A 26,892-nucleotide genomic window follows, 5' to 3' on the forward strand; every position below is an offset into this window, starting at 1 on the left:
GTTAAAAATCAATAACAAGCAATCAAATCAGTTGGCTGATGAGTGAAACAACCCAAACTAGCTTAGTAAGCAATCTCTAAGACAATGCAATGTGGCCAAATTACTGGGAAAATAGAGAAAAATAATCGTTACTGGAAGAAATAACAGGAGTTACTACTCCATTGGAGAAAATGAGATTAAAGGAACCTGAAAGATTGCTGGCACAAAAACTCCCTTGGCTAATAGATTCTGCCGTTGTGGCATTAAAGAGAGTCATAGAGGTTTACAGCATGGAAACAGGCCCTTTGGCCCAACTTGTCCATGCCACCCTTTTTTTTAAAACCCCTAAGCTAATCCCAATTGCCCGCATTTGGCCCATATCCCTCTATACCCATCGTACCCATGTAACTATCTAAATGCTTTTTAAAAGATAAAATTGTACCCGCCTTTACTATTACCTCTGGCAGCCTGTTCCAGACACTCACCACCCTCTGTGTGAAAAAATTGCCCCTCCGGATACCCCCCCCCCCGCCCTTAAATATATCCATTAATGAATGTGAGAAGTTGTTGCAAGCCAATGTGACCACAATTCTCAGACTGTTGTATTTGGCTAGTGGTTCTCAGAATAGCCTTGCCTTGAGTGGTGGTAAATTCTGGCGGGCCTGGTGATTGGTTGCATTTTTAAAAATTAATATATAATATTTATTCATATAGTCACTGGTCTTACAGAATTTGAATGTTGCTGAAAAAGAGACATATTGATGAAGCTTTTCATCTCGCATCTGTCCATCAAGAATGTCAGATTTCAAAAATGACAAAGATCTATACACAAGAAAAGAGGGTGCAGATTGGTTGGCAGATTAACTCTGGCTGAGATGTTGCCATGGAGAACGCAGTGAAGAATTGTAGGCTTTCCAAGTAGTTCAAAAAAGGCTCAAGGATTGAATATATTTTCTTCATTTACAAAGAACATATTTTACAACATATGTCGCTCATATTGTGGATCATAACTGGTCCAGTGGTAGAGATGCAATGGCTGTAATGGTTAGAGAAAAGTAGAACCGAGCAAGGCCATGCCCACAATGTAGAACAGAGCAGAGATGTTGGAAAATGGTGTGGTTCAGTGTCAAATGTTGAGGATGGATAATGCATTATGTGACTGTAAGGAGTCTAACAACAGGTTAAAGTCCAACAGGTTTATTTGGTAGCAAACGCCACTAGCTTTCGGAGCGCTGCTCCTTCGTCAGGTGAGTGGGAGTTCTTGAGCAATAGATTGGGAACTTTGCCAGGTAACCTGGACTTTAACCTGGTGTTGTTAGACTCCTTACTGTGTTTACCCCAGTCCAACGCCGGCATCTCCACATTATGTGACTGTCATAGAGGAAGTTGTTTTTGTCTTAATTCAGGGCAGTATCAATCTACTCGGTTGATATGTTGAAATGTGGAAACTTGTTTGCAAAAACCGCAGAATCTGCTAACCGGGGGAGTTTTATTTTTGCTATCAATTCTGGTGAAACGACAAATTTTAAGAAGAAAATTGGAATGGTCGTCTGAAGTAGCATGTGAAGCGACTAATGCATTTTAAAAAAATAATTCTTGGATGTGGTATCACTGACAAGACCAGTGTTTATTGTGCATCATTAATTGCGTTGAGTACATGCTGGTGGGCCACCGTCTTGAGATGCTGTGGTGAAGGTGCACCATTAATGTTGTTGGGTACGGGACTCCAGGTGTTTGAACCGTGTAGCTGTTTAATGCAACTAAATGCCTGAGAAAGTCAACGATGTTTGTGTGGGATTGAGGTTTCCTAGAGACCGAGATCGGGGAAGGTTGTCTGGTCTGCCCAAAGGATATTAGTGAACCAGTTGAATTATGACAATCCACACAACTGCTTCATGGTCACCATTTTGCTGTTACCAGTGTTTTATTTTCAGACTTTCATTTTCCGGAATTTAAATTTTCAAACTGGGAACTCATTCAAAGAACAAAGAAAATTACAGCACAGGAACAGGCCATTCGGCCCTCCATGCCTGCATCGACCATGCTGCCCGACTGAACTAAAACTCCTAACCCTTCCAGAGCCCATATCCCTCTATTCCCATCCTATTCATGTATTTGTCCAGATGCCCCTTGAAACTCACTCTCGTATCTGCAAATTCACTGGATTATTAGTCCAGGCCTCTGGATTACTCTGCAGTAACATAACTGCTGCATAACTATAACCAGTAAATGAAACAGTGGAAAATAGAGCACTTGTGGTCAACTAGCTGCTAATTATTGTGATACCTGATGTCCCTCTGACGAGAGAGGAAGTGACATGAGCACTGGTTAGTTTTTAAATACAGACAGCATCTGCTCACGCCCGTGATGTAGTGGATCTTGCTGGGGTTTGCTGTTTTCTCAAATTTGGTTATTCTGGATGTTTCATTTGTTTCCTTTCTTCCAATAAATGAAGATGATTACTGTGAAAAATAACAGTTTGTTTTAGAGATGTAAGATGTCAGGATTAACTGTTCTTTCACAGTTTCAGTAATAGTTCTGGTCGCCCTTGGATCCAAAGTTTAGACGTGATCATATTGAATGGCAGGATATATTTTGAACAGATGTAGCAACTCAAAACTGAGACGATTTTCATATAAAGGATACTCTCCATGTTGTATGCCACTGTCACCATGCCCAATGGAATTGATTTTCAACAGATCCAGTGACTCAAAACTCAGCATTCCTGAGGCACTGTGGGCCATCAACAGCACAGAACTGTATGCAACTGTAATCTCTGGCATATCCCCACTCTACCATTACCTTCAAGCTGGGGGATCAACTCTGGTTCAATAAAGTGGGCATGCCAGGACTAGCACTAAGCATACCTGGCAATGTGCGCAGTTAGAAGGCTCACAACACCAGGTTAAAGTCCACCAGGTTTATTTGGTATCAGGTGAGGAGCAGCGCTCCAAAAGCTCGTGATACCAAATAAACCTGTTGGACTTTAATCTGGTGTGAGACTTCTTATTGTGCCCACCCCAGTCCAACACTGGCATCTCCACATTATAAGAGTTTTAACAACACCGGGTTAAAGTCCAACAGGTTTATTTGGTAGCAAATGCCATTAGCTTTTGTTGTTAAAACTCTTACTGTGTTTACCCAGTCCAACGCCGGCATCTCCACATTATTTTCTTCAGTGCGCAGGAGGTTTAAAAGCAGGCCGCACTATTCAGCGGGCAGCGGAGTGAGAAGGGCGCAGAGTGAGAGCTGAAGGGCTTTGGCTCTAAGGGCTTTGGCTCTAAGGGCTTTGACGGAAAGGGCGAGGCGGGGTACGTTTAATTCTTAAGTATGTTTCTCTGTGTTCCTTTAAATAAGAAGGGAACTTATGAGTGTGAGGCCATTCTGTTGTTCCCAATGTGGGAGGTCCTGGAGGCTCCTGGCCTCCCGGATGTCCATATCTGTGATGGGTGTATCGAGCTGCGGTTCCTAAGGGACCATGTTAGAGAACTGGAACTGCAGCTCGAGGATCTTCGTCTTGTTAGGGAAAATGAGGAGGTGATAGACAGGAGCTATCAGCAGGTGGTCACACCGGGGCCACGGGAGGCGGACAAGTGGGTAACGTCCAGGAAGGGGAAAGCTCAGGTGATAGAGAACACCCCGCTGGATGTGCCCCTTCACAATAAGTACTCCTGTCTGAGTACTGCTGGGGGGGGGGACAGCCCACCTGAGGGAAGCAGCAGTGGCCGTGTCTCTGGAGCAGAGTCCGGCCCTGTAACTCAGAGGGCTAAGGAAAGGAGGAGGAAGGCAGTATTAATCGGGGACTCAACAGTAAGGCGGTCGGACAGGCGTTTTTGCGGAGGCAGACGGGAGTCTCGGATGGTGGTCTGCCTCCCTGGTGCCGGGATCCGGGATGTCTCTGATCGCGTCTCAGATATCCTGAGGTGGGAGGGAGAGGAGCCAGAGGTCGTGGTACATATTGGTACCGCTGACATAGGTAGGAAGACGGAAGGGGTCATGAAAAGAGAACATAGGGAGTTAGGTAGACAGTTGGGAAGGAGGAACGCAAAGGTAGTAATCTCAGGATTGCTGCCTGTGCCACGGGAAAGTGAAAGCAGGAATGGAGTGAGGTGGAGGATGAATGCGTGGCTGAGGGACTGGAATGGGGGGCAGGGATTCAGGTTCCTGGATCATTGGGACCTCTTTAGGGGAAGGTGTGACCTGTCCAAAAATACAGGTGGCACTTGAATCCCAGGGGGACCAATATCCTGGCAGGAAGGTTGGCTAAGGCTCCTGGGGAGATTTTAAACTAGAAAGGTTGGGGGGAGGGAATCGTGATGAGGTGACTGAGAGCGAGGAGGTTAGCCCGCAAATAGAGAAGGATTGTACACAGTGTAAGAGGGAGAATAGACGGGTGATGGAGAAGGGGAGAGCTCAGACCAAAGGTTTGAGATGTGTATTTTAACGCCAGGAGTGTAGTGAATAAAGTGGATGAGCTTAGAGTGTGATCGATGCTTGGAAGTGTGATGTGGTGGCCATTACGGAGACTTGGGGACAGGGACAGGACTGGATACTTCAGGTGCCGGGTTTCAGATGTTTCAGAAAGGACAGAGAGGGAGGGAAAAGAGGGGGGGGGGGGGGGGCAGGGGAGTGGCACTGCCGATCAGGGATAGTGTCACAGCTGTAGAGAAGGTGGAAGCCATGGAGGGATTATCTACGGAGTCTCTGTGGGTGGAAGTTCGGAGCGGGAAGGGGTCGATAACTTTGCTGGGTGTTTTCTACAGGCCGCCCAATAGTAACAGGGATGTTGAGGAGCAGATAGGGAAACAGATCCTGGAGAGATGTAGGAATAACAGGGTTGTCGTGATGGGAGACTTTAATTTCCCAAACATCGATTGGAATATCCCTAGGGTAAGGGGTTTGGATGGGGAGGAGTTTGTTAGGTGTGTTCAGGAGGGTTTCCTGACACAGCATGTGGATAAGCCTACAAGAGGAGAGGCTGTACTCGATCTGGTACTGGCTAATGAGCCTGGACAGGTGTCGAATCCCTCAGTGGGGGAGCATCTTGGGGATAGAGATCATAACTCTATCTCCTTTACGCTAACATTGGAAAGAGATAGGATCAGGCAATCTAGGAAAGTGTTTATCTGGAGTAAGGGGAAATATGAAGCCATCAGGCAGGAGATTAGAGGCGTAAACTGGAAGGAGACATTTTCGAGGAAAAGTACTGAAGTAAGGTGGCAGGTTTTCAAGGAATGTTTGTCTGGAGTTCTGCATGACAATGTTCCGATGAGACAGTTGGTAGGATACGGGAACTGTGGTGCACGAAAGCTGCACTGAACCTAGTGAGAAAGAAAAGAAAAGTACAAAAGGTTCAGAGAGCTAGGCGATGATAGGGATCTAGATGAGTATATGGCTTGTAGGAAGGGACTTGAGAAAGAAATTAGGAGAGCCAGAAGGGGTCAACGAGAAGGCCTTGGCAGGTAAGATTAAGGAGAACCCTAAGGCGTTCTATAAATATGTGAAGAGTAAAAGGATGAGATGTGAAGGAATAGGACCTATAAAAGGTGAAGGTGAGAAAGTCTGTACAGAACCGGAAGAAATAGCAGAGGTGCTTAATGAATATTTTACCTCGGTATTCACGGTGAAAAAAGACCTGGGTGGTTGTACTACAGGATTGAGGCGGACTGAAAAGATTGAGTATGTGGACATTAAGAAAGGGGATGTGTTGGAAATTTTGAATTGCATCAAGATAGATAAGTCGCCGGGACCGGATGGGATGTACCCCAGGTTACTGTGGAAGGCGAGGGAAGAGATTGCAGAGCCTCTGGCGATGATCTTTGCGTCGTCGATGGAGACGGGAGAGGTTCCGGAGGATTGCGGATGTGGTTCCTATATTCAAGAAAGGGAATAGGGATAGCCCAGGAAATTACCAACCGGTGAGTCTAACCTCAGTGGTTGCTAAGTTGATGGAGAAGATCCTGAGGGACAGGATTTATGAACATTTAGAGAAGTTTAGTATGCTCAAAAGTAGTCAGCACGGCTTTGTCAAAGGCAAATCATGCCTTACGAGCCTGGTGGAGTTCTTTGAAAATGTGACTAAACACATTGACGAAGGAAAAGCGGTAGATGTGGTTTACATGGACTTCAGCAAGGCGTTCGATAAGGTCCCCCATGCAAGACTTCTCGAGAAAGTGAGAGGGCATGGGATCCAAGGGGCTGTTGCCTTGTGGATTCAGAACTGGCTTGTCTGCAGAAAGCAGAGAGTGGTTGTAGACGGGTCTTTTTCTGAATGGAGATCGGTCATCAATGGAGTGCCCCAGGAATCTGTTCTGGGACCCTTGCTGTTTGTCATTTTCATAAATGACCTGGATGAGGAAGTGGAGGGATGGGTTGGTAAGTCTGCCGACGACACGAAGGTTGGTGGTGTGGATAGTTTGGAGGGATGTCAGAAGCTGCAGCGGGACATAGATAGGATGCAAGACTGGGCAGAGAAGTGGCAGATGGACTTCAACCCGGATAAATGCGTAGTGGTCCATTTTGGCAGGTCAAATGGGATGAAGGAGTATAATATCAAGGGTAAGACTCTTAGCAGTGTAGAGGATCAGAAGGACCTTGGGGTCTGGGTCCATAGGACTCTTAAATCGGCCTCGCAGGTAGAGGAGGTGGTTAAGAAGGTGTATGGTGTGCTGGCCTTCATCAATTGAGGGATTGAGATTAGGAGTCGGGAGATAATGATGCAGCTTTATAAGACCCTCGTCAGACCCCGCTTGGAGTACTGTGCTCAGTTCTGGTCACCTCATTACAGGGGGGATGTGGAAATGATTGAAAGGGTGCAGAGAAGATTTACAAGGATGTTGCCTGGATTGGTTGGCATGCCTTATGAGGATAGGTTGAGGGAGCTCAGTCTTTTCTCCTTGGAGAGATGAAGGACGAGAGGTGACCTGATAGAGGTGTACAAGATGTTGAGAGGTATAGATCGGGTGGATTCTCAGAGGCTTTTTCCCAGGGCTGAAATGGCTGCTACGAGAGGACACAGGTTTAAGGTGCTGGGGAGTAGGTACAGAGGAGATGTCAGGGGTAAGTTTTTCACTCAGAGGGTGGTGGGTGAGTGGAATCGGCTGCTGTCAGTGGTGGTGGAGGCAAACTCGATAGGGTCTTTTAAGAGACTTCTGGATGAGTACATGGGACTTAATAGGATTGAGGGTTATAGGTAAGCCTATATATAAGCCTAGGTAGGTAGGGACATGACCGGCGCAACTTGTGGGCCGAAGGGCCTGTTTGTGCTGTATTTTTTCTCTGTTCTATTATGCCTAAGAATGAGGTGTGAAGCTGCAACACAGGACTGCTGGCAAGCTAAACAGCAGAAACACTGTGATGCAAAGAACTAAGTGATCCCACAACCAACGGGTCCAATTTAAAGCTCTGCAGCCCTGCCACATCTAGTCATGAATGGTGGCGGACAACTAAACTCACTGAAGGAGAAGGCTCCACAAATATCCCCATCTTCAATGATGGGGGAAGCTCAGGATATCAGAACAACAAACATTTGCAAACATAAAGTTATAGTTTATTTATTGGTCATAAGTAGGCTTATGTTAACACTACAATGAAGTTTCTCTGAAAATCTCCTAGTTGCCACACTCCGGCGCCTGTTCGGGTACACAAAGAGAATTTAGCATGGCCAATGTACCTAACCAGCATGTCTTTCAGACTGTGGGAGAAAAGTGGAGCACCCGGAGGAAACCCACGCAGACACGGAGAACATGCAAATTCTGCACAGATAGTGACCCAAGCCAGGAATCGAACCTGGGACCCTGGTGCTGTGAGAGAGCAGTGCTAGCTACCGTGCCGCCCCCATCTTGGCCTTCAAAGCAAGAGGATTTGAGTATAGGAATTGGGATGTTTTACAGCAATTGTATAGGGCATTGGTGAGGCCACACCTGAAGTATTCTGTGCTGTTTTGGTGTCCTCATCTGAGGAAGGATGTCCTTGCTATAGAGGGAGTGCAGCAAAGGTTTACCAGGCTGATTCCTCGGATGGAAAATCTGCCATATGAGGAGAGATTAAGTCGGTTAGGATTATATTCACTGGAGTTTAGAAGAGTGAGAGGGGATCTCATTGAAACTTATAAAATTCTGACAGGGTAAATTCAGAAAGAATTTTCCCTATGGTGGGGGAGTCCAGAACTAGGGGTCATAGTTTGAAGATAAAGGGTAAACCTTTTAGGACTGAGGTGAGATGAAATTTATTGACTCCTATTTATTGACTACAGCCCCACTATTATTCTCACGAAACTCATCTCCAAACTCCGTGGCCTGGGCATCGGCACCTCCCTCTGCGACTAGATCCTGAACTTCCTAACTCTCAGACTACAATCAGTAAGGATAGGCAGCACCTCCTCCACGTTCATCCTCAACACCGGTGCCCCACAAGGCTGTGTTCTCAGCCCCCTACTATACTCCTTATACACCTATGACTGTGTGGCCAAATTCCCCTCCAAGTCGATTTTCAAGTTTGCTGACGACGACACCATATTAGGCTGGATCTCAAACAATGACGAGACAGAGTACAGGAATGAGACAGAGAATCTGGTGAACTGGTGCAGCAACAATATTCTCTCCCTCAATGTCAACAAAATGAAGGAGATTGTCATCAACTTCAGGAAGCGTAAAGGAGAACATGTCCCTGTCCACATCAATGGGGACGAAGTAGAAAGGGTCGAGAGCTTCAAATTTTTAGGTGTCCAGATCACCAACAACCTGTCCTGGTCCCCCCCCATGCCGACACCATAGTTAAGAAAGTCCACCAACGCCTCTACTTTCTCAGAAGACTAAGGAAATTTGGCATGTCAGCTACGACTCTCTCAAACTTTTACAGATGCACCATAGAAAGCATTCTTTCTGGTTGTATCACAGCTTGGTATGGCTCCTGCTCTGCCCAAGACCGCAAAGAACTACAAAAGGTCGTGAATGTAGCCCAATCCATCACTCAAACCAGCCTCCCATCCATTGACTCTGTCTGCACTTCCCGCTGCCTCGGCAAAGCAGCCAGCATAATTAAGGATCCCGTGCACCCAGGACATTCTGTCTTCCACCTTCTTTTGGCATAAAGATACAAAAGTCTGAGGTCACGTACCAACCAACTCGAACAGCTTCTTCCCTGCTGCTGTCAGACTTTTGAATGGACTTAACTTGCATTAAGTTGATCTTTCTCTACACCCTAGCTATGACTGTAACACTACATTCTGCACTCTCTCCTTTCCTTCTCTATGAATGTTATGTTTTGTCTGTATAGCGCGCAAGAAACAATACTTTTCACTATGTTAATACATGTGACAATAATAAATCAAAAAAACAAAAACATACTTCTTCGCCTAGAGTGTGGTGAATGTGTGGAATTCACTACCACAGAAAATAGTTGAGACAAAAACATTGTATGTTTTTCAGAAGAAATTAGATATAGCTCTTGGCTAAAAGAACCAAGGGATATGGGGGGGAAGGTGGAATCAGGGTATTGACTTTGATGATCAGCCTTGGTCAGAATAAATGATGGAGCAGGCTCGAAGTGCTGAATGGCCTACTCCTGCTTCAATTTTCTATGTTTCTATCTTCAGCCAGAAGGGCCAAGTGGCTGATCCATTTTGGGTCTCCCTCTTGAGGCCCACAACATCACAGTTGCCAGTCTTCAGCTAATTCAATTCACTCCATATGATAGAAATGTCTGAAAGCAGTAGATAGTCCAAAGACTAGGTCCCTAACAGCATTCAGGCAGTAGTACTGAAGATTTGTGCTCCAGAACTAGCCGCACCCCTGATCAAGCTGTTCCAGCATAACTACAGCACAGGTATCTACCCAACAATGTGGAAAATAGCCCAAATATGCCCAGTCATTTACCACCCCATTAGTCAGTCTCCTCTTGGACTATCAGCAAAGTAATGGACAGGGTCATCAACGGTGGTATCAAGCAACACTTACTCTGCAATAACCTGCTCACTGACACTCAGTTTAGGTTCCACCAGGGCCTCTTTGCTGCTGATCTCATTATGTCCTTGGTTCAAACATGGACAAAAAAGCTGAACTCCAGAGGTGAAAGTGACTGGCCTTGACATTAGGGCAGCATTTGATCGATTATGGCATCAAGGAGCCCTCGCAAAACTGCAGTCAATGCAGAGAGTCCTGTAGCGAGTTGCTCACCACCTGACGTCATAGAGGCTGTCCACCGTCTACAAAACACAAGTGAAGAGTGTGATGGAATACTCTCCAGTTGTCTGGACGATTGCAATTTCAACAACACTTGAGAAGCTTGACACTTTCCAGGACAAAGCAGTCCACTTGATTGGTGCCCCATTGATCATCTTTTATATTCGCTCTCTCCACAACCACTGCAAATTCACAGCAGTGTCTACCACCTCCATGATGCACTGCAGCAACGCACAAGGCTCCTTTGACAGCACGTCCCGAACCCATGATCTCTACCATCTAGAAGGACAAGGGCAGCAGTCGCATGGGAGCACAACCACCTGGAAGTTCCCCTCCCAAGTCTCTCTCTATCTTGAATTGGGAATATATCGCTGTTCCTTCACTGTCACTGGATCAACATTCTGGAACTTCTCCCCTGACAGCACTGCGTATACCTACACGTGGATTGCAACAGTTCAGGAAGGCAGCTCACCACCATCTTTGCAAGTGGCCATTAGGGATGGTCAATAATTGCAGACCTAGCCAGTGATCCATCCTGTGAACGAATATTTTAAGAAGTGGCTTGATGGGCTTATATGGTCATCTACTGCCCCTATTTCTTTTGGTCTTTACCATCTTTTTCATTTTTAGGGCGAAACACTGCACTGGCTCGCTTGTGCCTTGTATGTAGCCTGTCGGAAAGGCATCACACCAACAGTTGGCAAGGGGATGATGGAAGGAAATGGTGTTTCACTGACGAGAATCCTCCGCTCTTCAAAGTTAAGGTAACAGTCATCCTTTTATTCCAAAGTTGAGTGCATAGAACAATAGAGACGTTTCTACTTGTGTACAAATTCCTTTTGTCTGGCATAGAACTGTGCTGATGTTCTTTGGAAATACTTGCAGGCCTAATTGGGGGATCTGGCAATGAGCAGGATGTACTGTTCAAAAAGGAATACCATGTCTTCGGTTTTCATATTGCAGTGGGAATTCTGTCTGCATTCTAAATTTAGAAAGTTATGATTTTCTAATGTATGACATCCCTGTAGCATACGTGGCTCATTGAAATTAAATGTCTTCAGAGTGAATACTATGATAGTTGGGGATAGAATAGTCACCATGTTTTTGTAAAATGAATACCTTTTACTCTTTACAGCCTAATTCAGTTCTTCAGCAAGATGAAGAAATGGGCAGACATGGCCAACTTGTCCCAAGAATTCAGGGAACGAGTGGAGCAGCTGGAAAGGAATTTTGAAGTCTCAACTGTAATTTTCAAAAAATTTGAACCTATATTTTTGGACATGTTTCAAAACCGTCATGAGGATCAACCTCGCCTTCAGAGAAGCAGAAAACAGCGGTACATTTCTCTGTTTTATCATTGTAGCTTTAATCTCGGGTGCAATTTAAACACTTTGGCTGTGAGATTAGGTTACTAACGTACAACTGTAAATCCCCTACTAAAGGTTGTACAGCAGTTAGTTGCTCCCTGTTGGAGAGATCAGCTGATGTGAAGAGCTGATTCTGGGTGAATGGTATGTGGACAGTATAAGCTCCAAAGCAATAAATTGTATGAAGGCATTTATTCAATGGCAGTGACAACAAATGTAAATAAAAGCAAAATACTATGATTGCTGGAGATCGCAAATAAAAATAGTGCTGGAAAAACCCTGAAGAAGAACAGTCATGTTGGACTCAAAATGTTAATTCTATTTCTCTCTCCATGGATGCTGCCAGACCTGCTGAGTTTTTCCAGCACTTAACATTTTGTTATAAAAACTGAGGCAGAAAGTCAGCCAGTTGGCAACCCTTTCAATTATCCCACAATTTCATCTCATCTTGAAGGCAGCAGCTTATCCTGGGATGATTCAATGATGGTAACATTAGCTTTCAAATGAGTAATGTTTACTGGAGTCAAGCATTTGGAGGTTACAGGTACTTTAAAAAAAATCATTCTTTCATGTGATGTGGGCATCACTGGCAAGGTCAGCAAATGTTTCCCATCCCTCATTGCCCTTGAACTGACTGACTTGCTAGGCCATTTCGGAGGGCAGTTAAAACTCAACCACATAGCTGTGGATCTGGAGTCTCATGGAGGCCTGACCAGGTAAGGATGCCAGAGTTCCCTTCCCTAAATGGCACGAGTGAACCAGATGGATTTTTACGACAATTGATGATTCTGTGGTCGCCATTACTGAGACTAGTTTCATATTCCAGATTTGGTGAATTGAACTCAAACTCCACTAGCTGTGGTGGTGAATTTGAACCCATGTAAACCCATGTACCCAGAGCATTAGCCTGAGTCTTTGAATGTTTGTGCAAAACCTTACTCCAGTGTAACAGTAGTGCCTCTAGTAATGGAGTGACAAAGCACTTTCCTGATGACTTTGTGGCATTACATATGAATAATTAGGTCATATAGATCAGCATGCCCCAGCTTTGACCATCTAATCTGTGCGGTGCTAACCTACATGAGTCACATGAGAGCCATACTGCCATAGCTGGTCTGCGGCGGCGCACATGGAAGTTGGCGAAGAGCATTACTAGATTTGTGCATAATGCCCCTCTGGTTAAACAGTAGTTACTATCAAGTTTCACACACAAGTAATGGCTACAGGGCTGAGGTATTGGGCTCTGAAACGTGTCAGTGAAACCCTACCCTAGAAATAAATTGAAGACTTGAGAAAAAACGCTACGGCAAAATCCCAATAAATAAAAGATATTCTGTTTGCAATGTAGTTTTGTTCCTTGTCTTACAGGCGCTTTCCATGCAGTGCGACAGATGCTTTTAGTTTTTGCTGGACCTTGTTTGTATATACGAAAGGTAAGGGATATTTCTGTTCTGGTATCCATTCTACCGGTTATGATGGTGGCTAGCAATATACACGTTTATACTATGTAGAGCAGTACTGCATTCCTGACTCTCGTTTTCATATTATCACTTCACAGTCGGCTTTGTTTCAGATGTTAGGACTAGTTTCTAAATCAGAAGGTTGTGGGATTAAATCCCATTCTAGAGACTCGAGCACATGGAGAGTATTGCATTGTCAGAGGTTCCCTCTTTCAGGGAGATGTTATACCATGGCCCTCTGCTTTTCTGTTGCCTGAGCCATAGAGGCTTACAGCACAGAAGGAGGCCATTTGGCCCATTGTGCCTGCTGGTTCTTCATTAAAACAGTGAGCTAGTAATTTCGCCCTCTGCCCTCTTTCTACTCAATGCTGTATCTTCCTCTATTTCAAATATTTATCCAATTTTCTATTAACACTCAGTCCCTGTTTCACTATTTCCTGTGCGGAGGATTTTCCTAATCTACCTTCTCAGTGTATGCTTATCACTGAATGAGAAATAGTTGTTCTCTATTACTTTTAAAAAAAATTCCTTTAAATCGCTCTCTTTCAGTGGAAACCATTCCAATACCTTAAGTCTCCCTTCATAACTCTAGCTTCTCAACTCTGGCATCATTCATCTGAAGCTATACACTACAGTGTTTAATGTTTTAAAGCTTTAATGTTTTTCTATAATGACTGTGACCTAACCAGTGCTCTTTATAAATCCATCACTATTTCTTCTCTTCTACTCTATGCCCCATACCTAAATCATAGAATTCGTTTTGACCTTTTATATAGCTTTATCTGCTTGTAATTGCACATTCTGAGAATTATGTGTCTAATCCAAATCTCTGTTCATTCACACAACTGTATCCTCACATTTCATTCTGTGTTCCTTATATCAAGTTATCTTCACAGGTGATGATTGGAAATAGTTAAAAGTATTATAAAAATGTGTTACTTTTAAAAATTCATTCATGGAACATGGGCGTCACTGGCGGGGCCAGCATTTATTGCCCATCCCTAGTTGCCCTTGAGAAGGTGGTGGTGAGCTGCCTTATACAGAATGTTCATTTATAATGTCACCAGCTGAACTTTTTGAAAAGAACACTTTTGCTATGCAAAGGACACTGGCCTGCAGCAACTTCTATTTTACATTTGCAAAGGACATGTTATTTTATAGAGACAGAGTCTACTGAGCTCTCATAGACAGTGACTAAGACAAACCCAGATTGAACCAGGAACATAGAACATAGAAAAGCTACAGCACAAACAGGCCCTTCGGCCCACAAGTTGCGCCGAACATGTACCTACCTACTAGGCTTGCCTATAACCCTCTATCTTACTAACTTCCATGAACTTATCCAAAAGTCTCTTGAAAGACCCTACTGAATCCGCCTCTACCACCACTCCTGGCAGCCGATTCCACGCACCCACCACTCTCTGAGTGAAAAACTTACCCCTAACATCTCCTCTGTACCTACTCCCCAGCACCCTAAACCTGTGACCTCTTGTGGCAACCATTTCAGCCCTGGGTAAAAGCCTCTGAGAATCCACTCTATCAATACTCCTCAACATCTTATACACCTCTGTCAGGTCACTTCTCATCCTTCGCCTCTCCGAGAAAAGACCTAGCTCTCTCAACCTATCCTCATAAGGCATGCCACCTAATCCAGGCAACATCCTTGTAAATCTCCTCTGCACCCTTTCTATGGCTTCCACATCCTTTCTGTAATGAGGCGACCAGAACTGGGCACAGTACTCCAGGTGGGGTCTGACCAGGGTCCTATACAGCTGCAGCATTATCTCCCAATTTCTAAACTCAATTCCTCTATTGATGAAGGCCAGTATTCCATACGCCTTCTTAACCACAGCCTCTACTTGCGACGCTGCTTTGAGCGTCCTATGAACCCGGACCCCAAGATCCTTCTGATCTTCCACACTGCCAAGCGTCTTACCCTTAATATTATATTCTTTCATCCTATTCGACCTGCCAAAATGAACCACCACACACTTATCTGGGTTGAAGTCCATCTGCCACTTCTCCGCCCAGTCTTGCATCTTATCTATGTCTCGTTGCAACTGCTGACATCCCTCTACACTATCCACAACACCACCAACCTTTGTGTCATCAGCAAACTTGCCAACCCATCCTTCCATTTCCTCATCCAGGTCATTTATAAAAATCACAAAGAGCAAGGGTCCCAGAACAGATCCCTAAGGCACTCCACTGGTGACCAACCTCCATGCTGAAAAAGACTCATCTACAACCATTCTTTGCCTTCTGTGGGCAAGCCAGTTCTGAATCCACAAAGCAATGTCCCCTTGTATCCCATGCCCCTTCACTTTCTCAATGAGCCTTGCATGGGGCACCTTATCAAATGCCTTGCTGAAATCCATATAAACTACATCTACCGCTCTTCCCTCGTCTATGTGTCTAGTTACATCTTCAAAAAATTCAATTAGGCTCGTACGGCATGATCTGTCTTGGACAAAGCCGTGCTGGCTATTTCTGAAGAGATCACATGATCTAGCTTGAGTGCGAAATATACTGGGTTTGAACTAACAGTCAGAGATCGTCTGCCACAGAGATAGAAAGAGCAAGAGCCTTACCCATCCCTTCTTCCGAAACTGCTCTCATTAAAGCCAAGCTGTTTGTGGTTTGAAAACCCACCAGAGGATCTTATTGCTGTAAACCAAAGTTCTTAAAGGAAGATTCAATCTGACTCCAAGAAAAAGGAAAATCCACCAGCCACGACTGGTCAATGAAGTTTCTATTAATTCTGCTGCATTTCCTCTGATACCTATGTCTGAATTTGTCTAATAAACTGCACATCTTGTCCAGTATCTTCTGGACATCCGTATCTTGTATATTTACTGAATTCCCCTTATCCATCCAATCAGCCGAGTCTTTAAAACTTATTCAACTCAGAAATGACTAAATGATTTCATGTTGCGGGGAATACTACTTCTGTGACTGTTTTTCTGCTGAAAGAATGAGTTCAGATATTTAAATTCTTCATAAAAATGGAAAATGCTGGAAATGCGCAACAGGCCAGGCAGCACCTGTAGAGGAAGAAACATTGAACTTTCATTCCAGGTCAATTACTTTTCATTGTTTTGCTTTACAGGCAACTTCCGTATGATTGGAGATGACCTAGTGAATTCTTACCACCTCTTGCTCTGTTGCCTGGATCTCGTGTTTGGAAATGCTTTACTGTGTCCAAATAGAAAAGACCTGCTTAACTCAAGTTTCGAAGGTAAAATCTGATACTTTTGATCGGTGTATTATAATATGTGGCAATATATCTAATTCAGCCTGCAAAAATGCAATGTTTCTAGGGCTTGCAAGTCTCAGGATTTCTGGAAATTTTTTAATGTTTCATTGCATTCCTTCTGGGCAAGGTTTTCTGCTATTAATTCAATGTCAGAAAAGTATCTCTTAAATGGGACTTTCTACATCCATTTCCCATTTTGAATCACAGCGTTTTAAATCTTTTAAAACTCATCAGCCAAATGTCTGGTATTGGCGACTGTATCTTAGCAAGGGTAAAGTTTCAGTGTAACCAGCATATATCGTATTTTTAAAATTCATTTACGGGATATGGGCGTCACTGGCTGGACCAGAATTTACTGCTCGTCCCCAACTACCCTCCATTTCAAACGGCCGACCACATTGCTATTGATCTTTAGACCAGAGATTTTCATCCCAAAATGACGTGAGTGAACCAGATGGGTTTTTGCGACGATTGATGGTTTCATGGTCATCAATAGACTTTTAATTCCAGATATTCTGGCCTTGGGTCACTGTCTGTGTGGAATTTGCATGTTCTCCCTGTGTCTGCATGGATTTCCTCTGCGTGCTCCAGTTTTCTTCCCCAGTCCAAAGATGTGCAAGTTGACAATGCTAACTTGCCCCTTAGTGTCCTGATATCTGTAGGTTAGGGAGATTAGAGGGCTAAATGCTTGGGGTTACAGAGTTAGGAACTGATTGGGATGCTGTATTGGACTACTTCACCTCCCTTTTCCCTCTCCATCGTTTCTCCCTATATACCCTTTCTGCTAGGACATGGGTCCCATCCCAGTACAGGTGGAGCCCATCCCATTGGTATACAGCTCCTTCCTGTCCCAGAACTGATTCCAGCGCCCTGTGAAAAGGCACCACTCTTTCCTATGTCAGCTGTTGAGCTGTGGCTAAATTTCCTGATTTGTCTACTTCCATGCCAGTTCACATGTGGCTCGGGCAGTAATCCATTGCAACCCCAGTGACATGATATACTTTGAAAGGGTTACAGTAGAGCTTTGCCAGAATGATACAGTGACTTAAGAGTTTTTTGAATCCCAGCTGTGCAGAAGGAGGCCATTCGGCCCATTGAGCCCACACTGACGACAATCCCACCCAGGCCCCATCCCCACGACCCCACACATTTACCCCGCCAATCCCCCAACACAGGGTCAATTTGGCATGGCCAATGCACCTAACCCGCACATCTTTGGACTGAGGGAGGAAACCGGAGCACCTGGAGGAAATCCACGCAGACACAGGGAGAACGTGCAAACTCCACACAGACAGTGACCCAAGCCGGGAATCGAACCCGGGTTCCTGTCGCTGTGAGGCAGCAGTGCTAACCCCTGTCAAATTATATTAATTCTTAGTTTAAATTGTTAAATTATGAAAGCTGGTCGTGTAAACTTTGTTTGTATTCTTCTGCTTGAGGCATGATCTAATTGAGGTGTGTAAAACTATAAAGGGAATCAATAGGATCGATATGTAGAGACTTTTCAGTTAAAATTAGAGTGAGTGTTTTAGGAGCAAATTCAGAAGCATTGTTTCATACACACACCATCACCTCAAGGGCAGGTAAGGATGGGCAGTAAATGCTAACCTTGCCAGCGATGCTCACATCCCATGAAAGACTAAAAAGACACAACTTTCTGAAAGCTAGAACTCTCCTGTAAATTTTTCAAGAGATATGGGGAAATGGCGGGGAAATGGCGGCTGAAGGAGTTGTAATACAAATGCACTACAAACTGATAGAATGGTGGAACATGTTCGAGGATCTAACTGGCCTACAACAGTTCCTATATTCCATTCTTCATCAGTTCTATTTGTCATCTGATTGCTTTTTTTGTTTTGATAAATTTTGAAGTAGATTTAATTTTGGAACAGTGTGACTTTTCTAAAGTGTGTTATATTTGTGCCTTTGCAGGTTTGCCACCAGAGTTTAGCAGTCAGGATTATAAGCCCCCAGTGCAACCTCCGTGTATCATTGACAAACTATGTGACTTGCATGATGGACTCACAGTCGAAGCAAAAGGCATCAAGGAGCACTACTGGAAACCTTACATTAAGAGGCTGTTTGAGAGAAAGGTATGCCAAGCTGGTAGTGAAACAAGTACTGTTGCTACACATTCACTTCACATACTAACCTTTAGATTCAGGAGTGTTTCAGTGCATACATAACCAGCAAAAAACCTTGTCTGACAATTTGAAACATGATGTGGAGATGCCGGCGTTGGACTGGGGTAAACAGTGAGAAGTCTCACAACACCAGGTTAAAGTCCAACAGGTTTATTTGGTAGCAAAAGCCACTAGCTTTCGGAGCACTGCCCCTTCGTCAGGTGAGTGGGAGTTCTGTTCACAAACAGGGCATATTAAGACACAAACTCAATTTACAAAATAATGGTTTGAATGCTCGTCTTTACAGGTAATCAAGTCTTAAAGATACAGACAATGTGAGTGGAGAGAGTGAGTGGCAAGAGAGCGCTCTCTCTACTCATTGTCTGTACCTTTAAGATTTGATTACCTGTAAAGGCTCACATTCCAATCATTATTTTGTAAATTGAGTCTGTGTCTTTATATGCCCTGTTTGTGAACAGAACTCCTACTCACCTGATGAAGGGGCAGCGCTCCGAAAGATAGTGGCTTTTGCTACCAAATAAACCTGTTGGACTTTAACCTGGTGTTGTGAGACTTCTTACTGAATTTGAAACATACCATACTGTACTTCGAATCTTATGCCCATAACTGATTCTCTCATCCAAAATAAAAGCTGGGCGCTCCGCTCCGTCTTGCATTTTCTGATACTATTGGCCTTCATGGTCATCGCACTTCTGCTACGTGTAATTAAGTGAACTATTTATTCAATGTTCTGAGTGTTAGTTTTTAAGTCTTTCATAGATAGTGGGTGTTATGTCTGTAAATGTCCTTGAACTGAATGGCCATTTCAGAGTGATTAGGTGCCAACACATTACTTTGAATCTGGAGCCACGTGTGGGCCAGGCCAGGCAGATTTCTTTTCCTAAAAGATGAACAAGTCACTATTACTGAAATTAGCTTCAATTCCAGAATTCATTAATTCAATTTAAATGTCACCAGCTGTAGTGCTACGATTTGAACTCATGGCCCTAGAGCGTTAGCTTGGGCCTCTGAATTACGAGTCCAGTGACATTACACAATGCCACCAGCTCATCTTTGTCAGACAATTTATAATGGATTATTTTATCTATACCTCAAATATTTCAAGAGGATGCCTGTGCCATTTCTTTTCTCCATTTTAAATATTCCCTGTAGCTCAAGTGTCTGTCCCTTTTGTGTTTATTTGCCTGTCCCTCTGTATCATTTCCAAAATGCCCATAATGTCATAATTTTATTTGGATATGGGAAGCCATTTGCTGGCATGTTGATCTTTGTGCAGGTGATAAATGGCTGTGGCATTTTGGATAACAATTGGCCTCTATTTGTTTTCATGAGTTTCCTATTTATTCAGCCCCTCCCCATTTCCCTTTTTAACCTGGGATGCTGGGGCCATTTTCAATAGTATACCTAATTATTGAGATCAGCTACCTAAGAAGAAAGCCGGGAGTTAATTTCAGTTTCAGTAGCACAGCCATCAGGAGTGTACGCCCTTACAGTAAACATTGAATCAGTTTTATGACCTCTGACATTGAGGTTTTAATTTCAGATTCTAAAAGGAAACAGTGAGCTCCTCATAGGACTTCTGGATATCAACAACTTTACAGACAACAAGTGAGTTTAAAGTTTGTTGATTATAAATATTTAGCAGACTGAGATGTAAGGAGTGGTGTCCCGAGGGGTCTGTGTTCGAACTGTCGCTCTTCTCGATACATAGCAATCTGGATTTGGGAATAGTTGGCACAATTTGCAGCTGACACGATAAAAGATCTAAACAAAAACAAAATATTGTGGATGCTGAAATCTGAAGCAAAAATAGAAAATGCTGGAAAATCTCAGCAGGTCTGACTGCATCTGTGGAGAGTGAATATAGCCAATGTTTCGAGTCTGGATATACCCTTCTAAGGGCAAAGAGAATCAGAATATTTATACTCTGAGGGTAGGGGTTGTAAGAGGACAAAGGGAATATAAATGAGGATAAAGACAGCTGAGAGAGGTGCTTAAAGTGTCCATTAAGAGATCAGAATGTGTGAATGGAACGTATGAGTGGCAAAATGGAGGAGAGAAATATCCTGCTCCGGCCCCCTCCCACAACTTCTTTATCGGTACATTGACGACTATTTCAGTGTTGCTTCATGCTCTCATCTGGACCTTGAAAAATTTGAGTTTTGCTTCCAATTTCCACCCCTCTGTCACCTTCACATGGCCCATCTCTGACTCTTCTGTTCCCTTCCTTGACACCTCTGTCTCCATTTCTGGTGATAAACTATCCACCAGTATCCATTACAAACCCACAACTCCCATGACCACAGTTCTTCACATCCCACATCCTGTAAGGACAGCATCCCATTCTCTCAGTTCCTTCGCCTCCACCGCATCTGTTCTGATGATGCCACTTTCCAAAATAGCGCCGCGGATATGTCTTCCTTCTTCCTCAGTCCTAGTTTTCCACCCACTGGTTGTCAAGGCTCTTGACCGTCCCCCGGGCCACTGCTCTCAACCCCTCCGCTCCCTCCCAAAACCAGGATAGGGCCCCCCTTGTCCTCAATTTTCACAGTAAGAAGTTTAACAACACCAGGTTAAAGTTCAACAGGTTTATTTGGTAGCAAAAGCCACACAAGCTTTCGGAGCTGCAAGCCCCTTCTTCAGGTGAGTGGGAATTCGGTTCACAAACAGAGCATATAAAGACACAAACTCAATTTACATGAATAATGGTTGGAATGCGAATACTTACAACTAATCAAGTCTTTAAGAAACAAAACAATGTGAGTGGAGAGAGCATCAAGACAGGCTAAAAAGATGTGTATTGTCTCCAGACAAGACAGCCAGTGAAACTCTGTGGGAGTTACAAATAGTGTGACATGAACCCAATATCCCGGTTGAGGCCGTCCTCGTGTGTGCGGAACTTGGCTATCAGTTTCTGCTCAGCAACTCTGCGCCGTCGTGTGTCGCGAAGGCCGCCTTGGAGAACGCTTACCCGAATATCAGAGGCCGAATGCCCGTGACCGCTGAAGTGCTCCCCAACAGGAAGAGAACAGTCTTGCCTGGTGATTGTCGAGCGGTGTTCATTCATCCGTTGTCGCAGCGTCTGCATAGTTTCCCCAATGTACCATGCCTCGGGACATCCTTTCTTGCAGCGTATCAGGTAGACAACGTTGGCCGAGTTGCAAGAGTATGTACCGTGTACCTGGTGGATGGTGTTCTCACATGAGATGATGGCATCTGTGTCGATGATCCGGCACGTCTTGCAGAGGTTGCTGTGGCAGGGTAGTGCCCCACTTGGTAGTACTTGGTAGTGCCCCACGCCTTCTACTTTCCACCCGGGCCCTTTTGCTGCGGGGTCGGGCCCTGAGTGCCATGTGTGAGGGAGACCACCTTACCGGGGGTCTGGAGACCCTGCTGCTCCGACGACCCCTCCCTGACTCCCAAGGTCCAATTTTCAAATTTCAATTTTCAAAGGTCCCAATTTTCACCCCAGCAGCCTCTGCATTTAAAGAATCACCATCCACCAACTTTAGTGTCACAAATAGGCTTGTGTTAACACTACAATGAAGTTACTGTGAAAATCCCCTAGTTGCCACACTCCAGTGCCTGTTTGGGTACACAGAGAGAATTTGGCATGGCCAATGCACCTCTTTCGGACTGTGGGAGGAAACCAGAGCACCCGGAGGAAACCCACGCAGACACATGGAGAACGTGCAGACTCCACACAGACAGTGACCCGAGCTAGGAATCAAACCCAGATCCCTGACACTGTGGCACCGTGCTACCCCACTCTTTGCCCTTAGCTCAGAAGAAGGGTCATCCAGATTCGAAACATTGGGTCCATTGTCTCCACAGATACAATAAGGAGCAATATTAACTGAAGAGGAACTTAGACTAAACTTAGGCAAAGCTTGGCTTTCTGTGGCAAATTTAGTTGGTATTTATCTCGCAAATACAATTTCACGCCAAAGATTTAATTTGACGGGTTTGCCTATTTTACTGTAACTATACTTTAGAGTGTTGTATTGCACTGTTCTAAATTTCTCACCAATACAGCTATATCTACCTTCAATGTGTGATCTGATAACAATAAGTGGGTTCATCAGCAGTGTTTCAGTTCCTCTCCTGTTCAATATCACATTTTGCCCCAAGGGAGCTATAGCTTGTGTATAGAAGTGGACTTTTGCTTGGGCCAAGAGCGTATTAACTTTTTGAATGAACATCTTAACACTGTTTGCACATTGTGTCGAGCATCTGCAATATTCTAACTTTGTTACCAAACCCATAATAGAGTTTCAGGTTTAAAAATCGCACAGGCCCTATTTTCCCAACCCCTCCTCAGCGTAAGGTGGTTGGTGCATTTTCTATGCACTTAGTCTGACCTTGGCAGAACCAAGCTGTATTTCCATGTTCGATCATTTTAATCCGCTGTTCAATCCGCAATCACTTGCTTCAAATCAGCGAGGGAAGTATTTTATGATCTTCCAAACTGCTTGGTTGTAAAGTTGTGGAATGTGGGTCTAAAGCCACAGCTCTTCTGATGGTGAACTGCTGCCTCACCTGGGGATTTAGGGGCACTGCCAATTGTGAATAAACCACCAGAGAGGGGAGGCGGGAAGTAAGAAATAAAGAAGATGTGTTAAACATGTCAATCTGTGACCTCTTGTGAACTTCCCAGGATTTGGCCCTGGGGTAAACCACTCACTGTGGTGACAATGGTGTGTGCCATGGAGCACCAGTGGAGTGGACAGGCCGAAATCTTTTTACCTTTAAATAGGCATGTTAATGAGGACTTAATCTCTGGCTGCAATGCTTTAAATGTTGAAAGATAATGTATATGAATAAAATATTGCACGATAACAGGAATTGAAGTTTCTGGACAGGAAATGTGCAGCAAGATTTTTAACACAATGTATGCATATCAACAAATAGTGTGTTATCAATGTTTGTTTGAAATGCTTGACATAGAGACGTGCATTCGTTGTAATGTGGGCAAAATGGGTGACATTCTGCACCATCAGCTCCTCACAATCATGAGAGGAGTGGCCAGTCGATCTATCTCAGTGTAGGCTGAGGAACCAGTATTAGTTAATGGTAATGCCACTACCTGATTAAGATCAGTTAACTCAGCAGAGATTGAGCATTGTATCTGGGCCTTGGTTTGTATGACACAGCAATCGCTGAATAGAGCTGCTGAACCATCACTGAAATTCTTAGCACATTTTAAGAGGTACATTTTGTGCTGATAAAAGTTAAGGATATCTGGAGTGCGAAAATGTTCTACTTCAAGCTCCCAATATCTTTAGGTGTAGCACTGTCTGACACACAGGTAATCTCACATTGATAAGTACTTTCCCACTGTACAGTGTTTTTTTTTGTTTCCTTGCTCAAGCTGTCAGCTCTCAAGATAGATTGGCGAGTGTGCTTTCAGACTCGTAGGAACCGGGTTGATACTATCCCAAATGCATTTTATGTAACATCATTCCAGCGGAGAGAGATTTGTATGACGTTTGTCTAAGCTAGAATTCAAATTCAAGACAAGGAATGTCCATTCTTCTCCCCATTTTGCACCTCTCTCTTCTAAATAAGGTGCTTCTTAGAAATAAGTCTAGTCTCTTTATGTGCTGATTATTTTTAATATTATGCTTATTTGGTGCAGCAAAGCAATAAACAAGGAATATGAAGAGTATGTTCTGACAGTGGGGGATTTTGACGAGCGGATATTTCTGGGAGAAGATGCTGATGAGGAAATTGGGACACCCCGAAAATCTACAACAGGCATTCCGGTTGGCAAACTATCGGCAAGAATGCAAGTAGAGTGCAACCTGCAGCAGCACTTTGAAAAAGTAATTCGACCTGTTTTAGTGCACAATAATTGTTTGCACCGCTCTGGTTTATGGTTGCTGATATCCTCAACCTTCCTCTGTTCCTAGGTAGTCATTACTGGTCTGTCCTTTCTCTTCTCGATCTCGACTTTCTAGTAACGCTCTGAGCCGGAACTTCATGTCCCACTCCAAAGATGTGATCTTATAATCTAGGCAATCATTTCAGTGCATTACTGAAAGAGTCCAGCATTGGTGAATGAGATGAATGGGATATTAAACTGAGCCCCATATCTGCTTGTAAGCATCTGAGGTTCAAGTCCCAAAACCTCAATTCCTGCTATAACCTTTGGGCTGATGCTTTGAGATATTGTTTTCAGTACAGGATTGGCATATATCCGAGTATATTAGGTGAGGTAGATTAAATATTTAAAACTTCCCTTGTGCTGTTTTCACAGACAAAGTCTTTAACACCTTCAACACCATTGACAGGAAGGCGGTATCTGAAAGAGAAGGAATCCGTTGTGACACCAGTATCCTCAGCCACACAGAGCGTGAGTCGTTTACAATCCATGGTAATGGGACTAAAGAACACTCCTAGTGAACATCTGCTGCAGATTTTCAAGTGAGCAAAGCACCTTTCACAATATTAGTGGCTTTGTGAATTTGTCACCAAATTACATACAGACAAGGTGCATTCTGTTTTCCTCCATTTTTGATTTTATGATCTCAGCTATTAGAAGTTGCCATGTAGAGTCTAGTACTTTCCCAGAGGTAGAGAGGAAAGAACCCTGAGGAAAGTCAACATCAAACTATTGTAATAGTCCGTTTCCAAATAATATTCCAAGCTTGGAGCCCTGTTAGATAAGCCTGCAGCTACTCTGTGCCTTCCTTGACATCCTTTGATGGCCTCGCCAAGGCGCTAGGTGTTGGCTCATTAAGAGTAGCAACCCAAAATGCTCCATCCCACTTTCTTGTTGACGTTCCTTTAATTGCACCCACTGAGGGCTAACTTTGCTAATCATCTTCCTGTTCCAAATGCTGATAATGAGGATTGTTCCAGTGGATCGTCTCTTAGCTCCCCTCCACATATCTCCCTCCACAATATCCATTCACAAGCAAGGTCCTGCTGTCCATGGATGATTGGATGATTAATTGAAACTTGGCTGAGGGATGATGACATCTTCCTCTTTAATGAAACTTCCCCTCCTGGCTGCATCTTCCACCGCTCACCCACCAAGACCAACGTGATGACACTGTGGCTCTTATCACCCCATCACATCTTGTCACACTTTCTTCTCCTTGGAGCATTTCATCTTATTCCACCCCTGTACCTTTCTTTCAAAATGTCCACTTTGTAAGTCCTCCAAGGTCTGAAATTTTTGCACCAAGATTCCTTCACTGCTTTCCTCTCAGCCTCTGCATTTCTCATCCTCAGTGATTTCAAATTACATCTCACCTCATCATGCCCTTTCTCAGTTTGAGTTTACTGCCCTCTTATCCTCACAAAATCTTTTCCCCCGTATTGACATGTATTCACAGTCACCCCCTTGACCTTGCCATCTCACATTGAAACTATGGGATTGGTGAAGCAATCTCTAATCAATTCCTTGTATTGCTCACCACCCATCTCTATCCATCCCAGGGAAAAGCTATCCCCAAAATAATTTAGAGCTGCACTTTCAAATCCTAACTATGTAGCCTCTGGTCATTCCTCGGTGCGGCTCTTATCTTCGCTGACATAAGTCCAATATGTGTCGACTTGAAAGGGTCAAGGATGTCTCGGAGCAACTGCAGGATATTCTGAAAGGGGAGGGCAAACAGCCAGCGATTGTAGTACACCTTGGTACAAGCAACAGGTTAAAAAAAATATGGATGAGGTCCTAAAAGCAGAATTTAGGGAGCTAGGAAGCAAGCTGAAAAGTAGGACCTCAAAGGTAGTGAACTCAGGATTACTATCTGTGCCACGTGCTAGTCAGAGTAGAAACAGCAGGATACAGAGGATGAATACGTGGCTGAAAAGATGGTGGGAGAGGGAGGGTCTCAGATTCCTAGGACATTGGGACCGGTTCTGGGTGATGTGTGACCTGTAAAACTGGACGGGTTACACCTGGACAGGAGTGGGACTGATGTTCTGGGGGCTTGGGGGGAAGAATGCTTGCAAGAGTGATTGAGGAACGTTTAAACTAATATGGCAGGGGGATGGGAACCTTTTGCAAGGATTCAGAACAGGGGGAATAAATACAGAATCTTTTCTTTCCAAGTTCTCCAGTTTACAGTTATAAACTTTGTTCGTTGGTTTCAGCTCCTGTTCGCGGAACCCAGTTGAAGCTATTATGGCAAGGATGAAAGAGATGGGCGAGACTTTCTGCCAGTGCTACACCCAGCCTATGGAAAATCAAGCCGGTTCTCATATAGGTGAGAATCTCAGCAAAGCCGATAGCTTTGATATTCCTCTTTGACTGAAGGCAGAATAAATTTGCACCCCCTTTGCCTCAACTGAGTACAATTGTACCACACACCATCCACAATGTGCAAGCCTTGAAACCACTGTCAGTGCTGCTTGTAAACTAGTTACAAAACGGTTCTCGTACTGTATGATGAGCAAAGGTATAATTGCTCATGCCATGTATCACTCCAAGTCTGCCTACTTGGAAGGCAGACTTCCTCACTGCAGCTTGAATATAAGCCGATTTAAAACTTC

At 44.1% G+C, this 26,892-nt stretch overlaps 1 protein-coding gene across 4 annotated transcripts in view; it reads left to right on the forward strand.

The window, feature by feature from the left end:
- The window catches only part of rbl1 (retinoblastoma-like 1 (p107)), a 65,800-nt gene that overhangs the window by 4,880 nt on the left and 34,028 nt on the right, over window positions 1-26,892 (forward strand). For 2 of the 4 annotated variants that reach the window (XM_078236974.1, XM_078236976.1), the window contains exons 2-10: window positions 10,791-10,924; window positions 11,296-11,496; window positions 12,896-12,960; window positions 16,097-16,225; window positions 18,152-18,336; window positions 19,931-19,995; window positions 24,026-24,212; window positions 24,647-24,813; window positions 26,494-26,606. In XM_078236974.1, the coding sequence (XP_078093100.1) occupies window positions 10,791-10,924; window positions 11,296-11,496; window positions 12,896-12,960; window positions 16,097-16,225; window positions 18,152-18,336; window positions 19,931-19,995; window positions 24,026-24,212; window positions 24,647-24,813; window positions 26,494-26,606 (1,246 nt within the window). The remainder of the gene's footprint in view (window positions 1-10,790; window positions 10,925-11,295; window positions 11,497-12,895; window positions 12,961-16,096; window positions 16,226-18,151; window positions 18,337-19,930; window positions 19,996-24,025; window positions 24,213-24,646; window positions 24,814-26,493; window positions 26,607-26,892) is intronic. The other 2 variants (XM_078236975.1, XM_078236977.1) reach the window with 1 other exon arrangement.

This window comes from Mustelus asterias, chromosome 20 (assembly GCF_964213995.1).
Source record: "Mustelus asterias chromosome 20, sMusAst1.hap1.1, whole genome shotgun sequence".
In the NCBI taxonomy this organism is placed as follows: domain Eukaryota; kingdom Metazoa; phylum Chordata; class Chondrichthyes; order Carcharhiniformes; family Triakidae; genus Mustelus; species Mustelus asterias.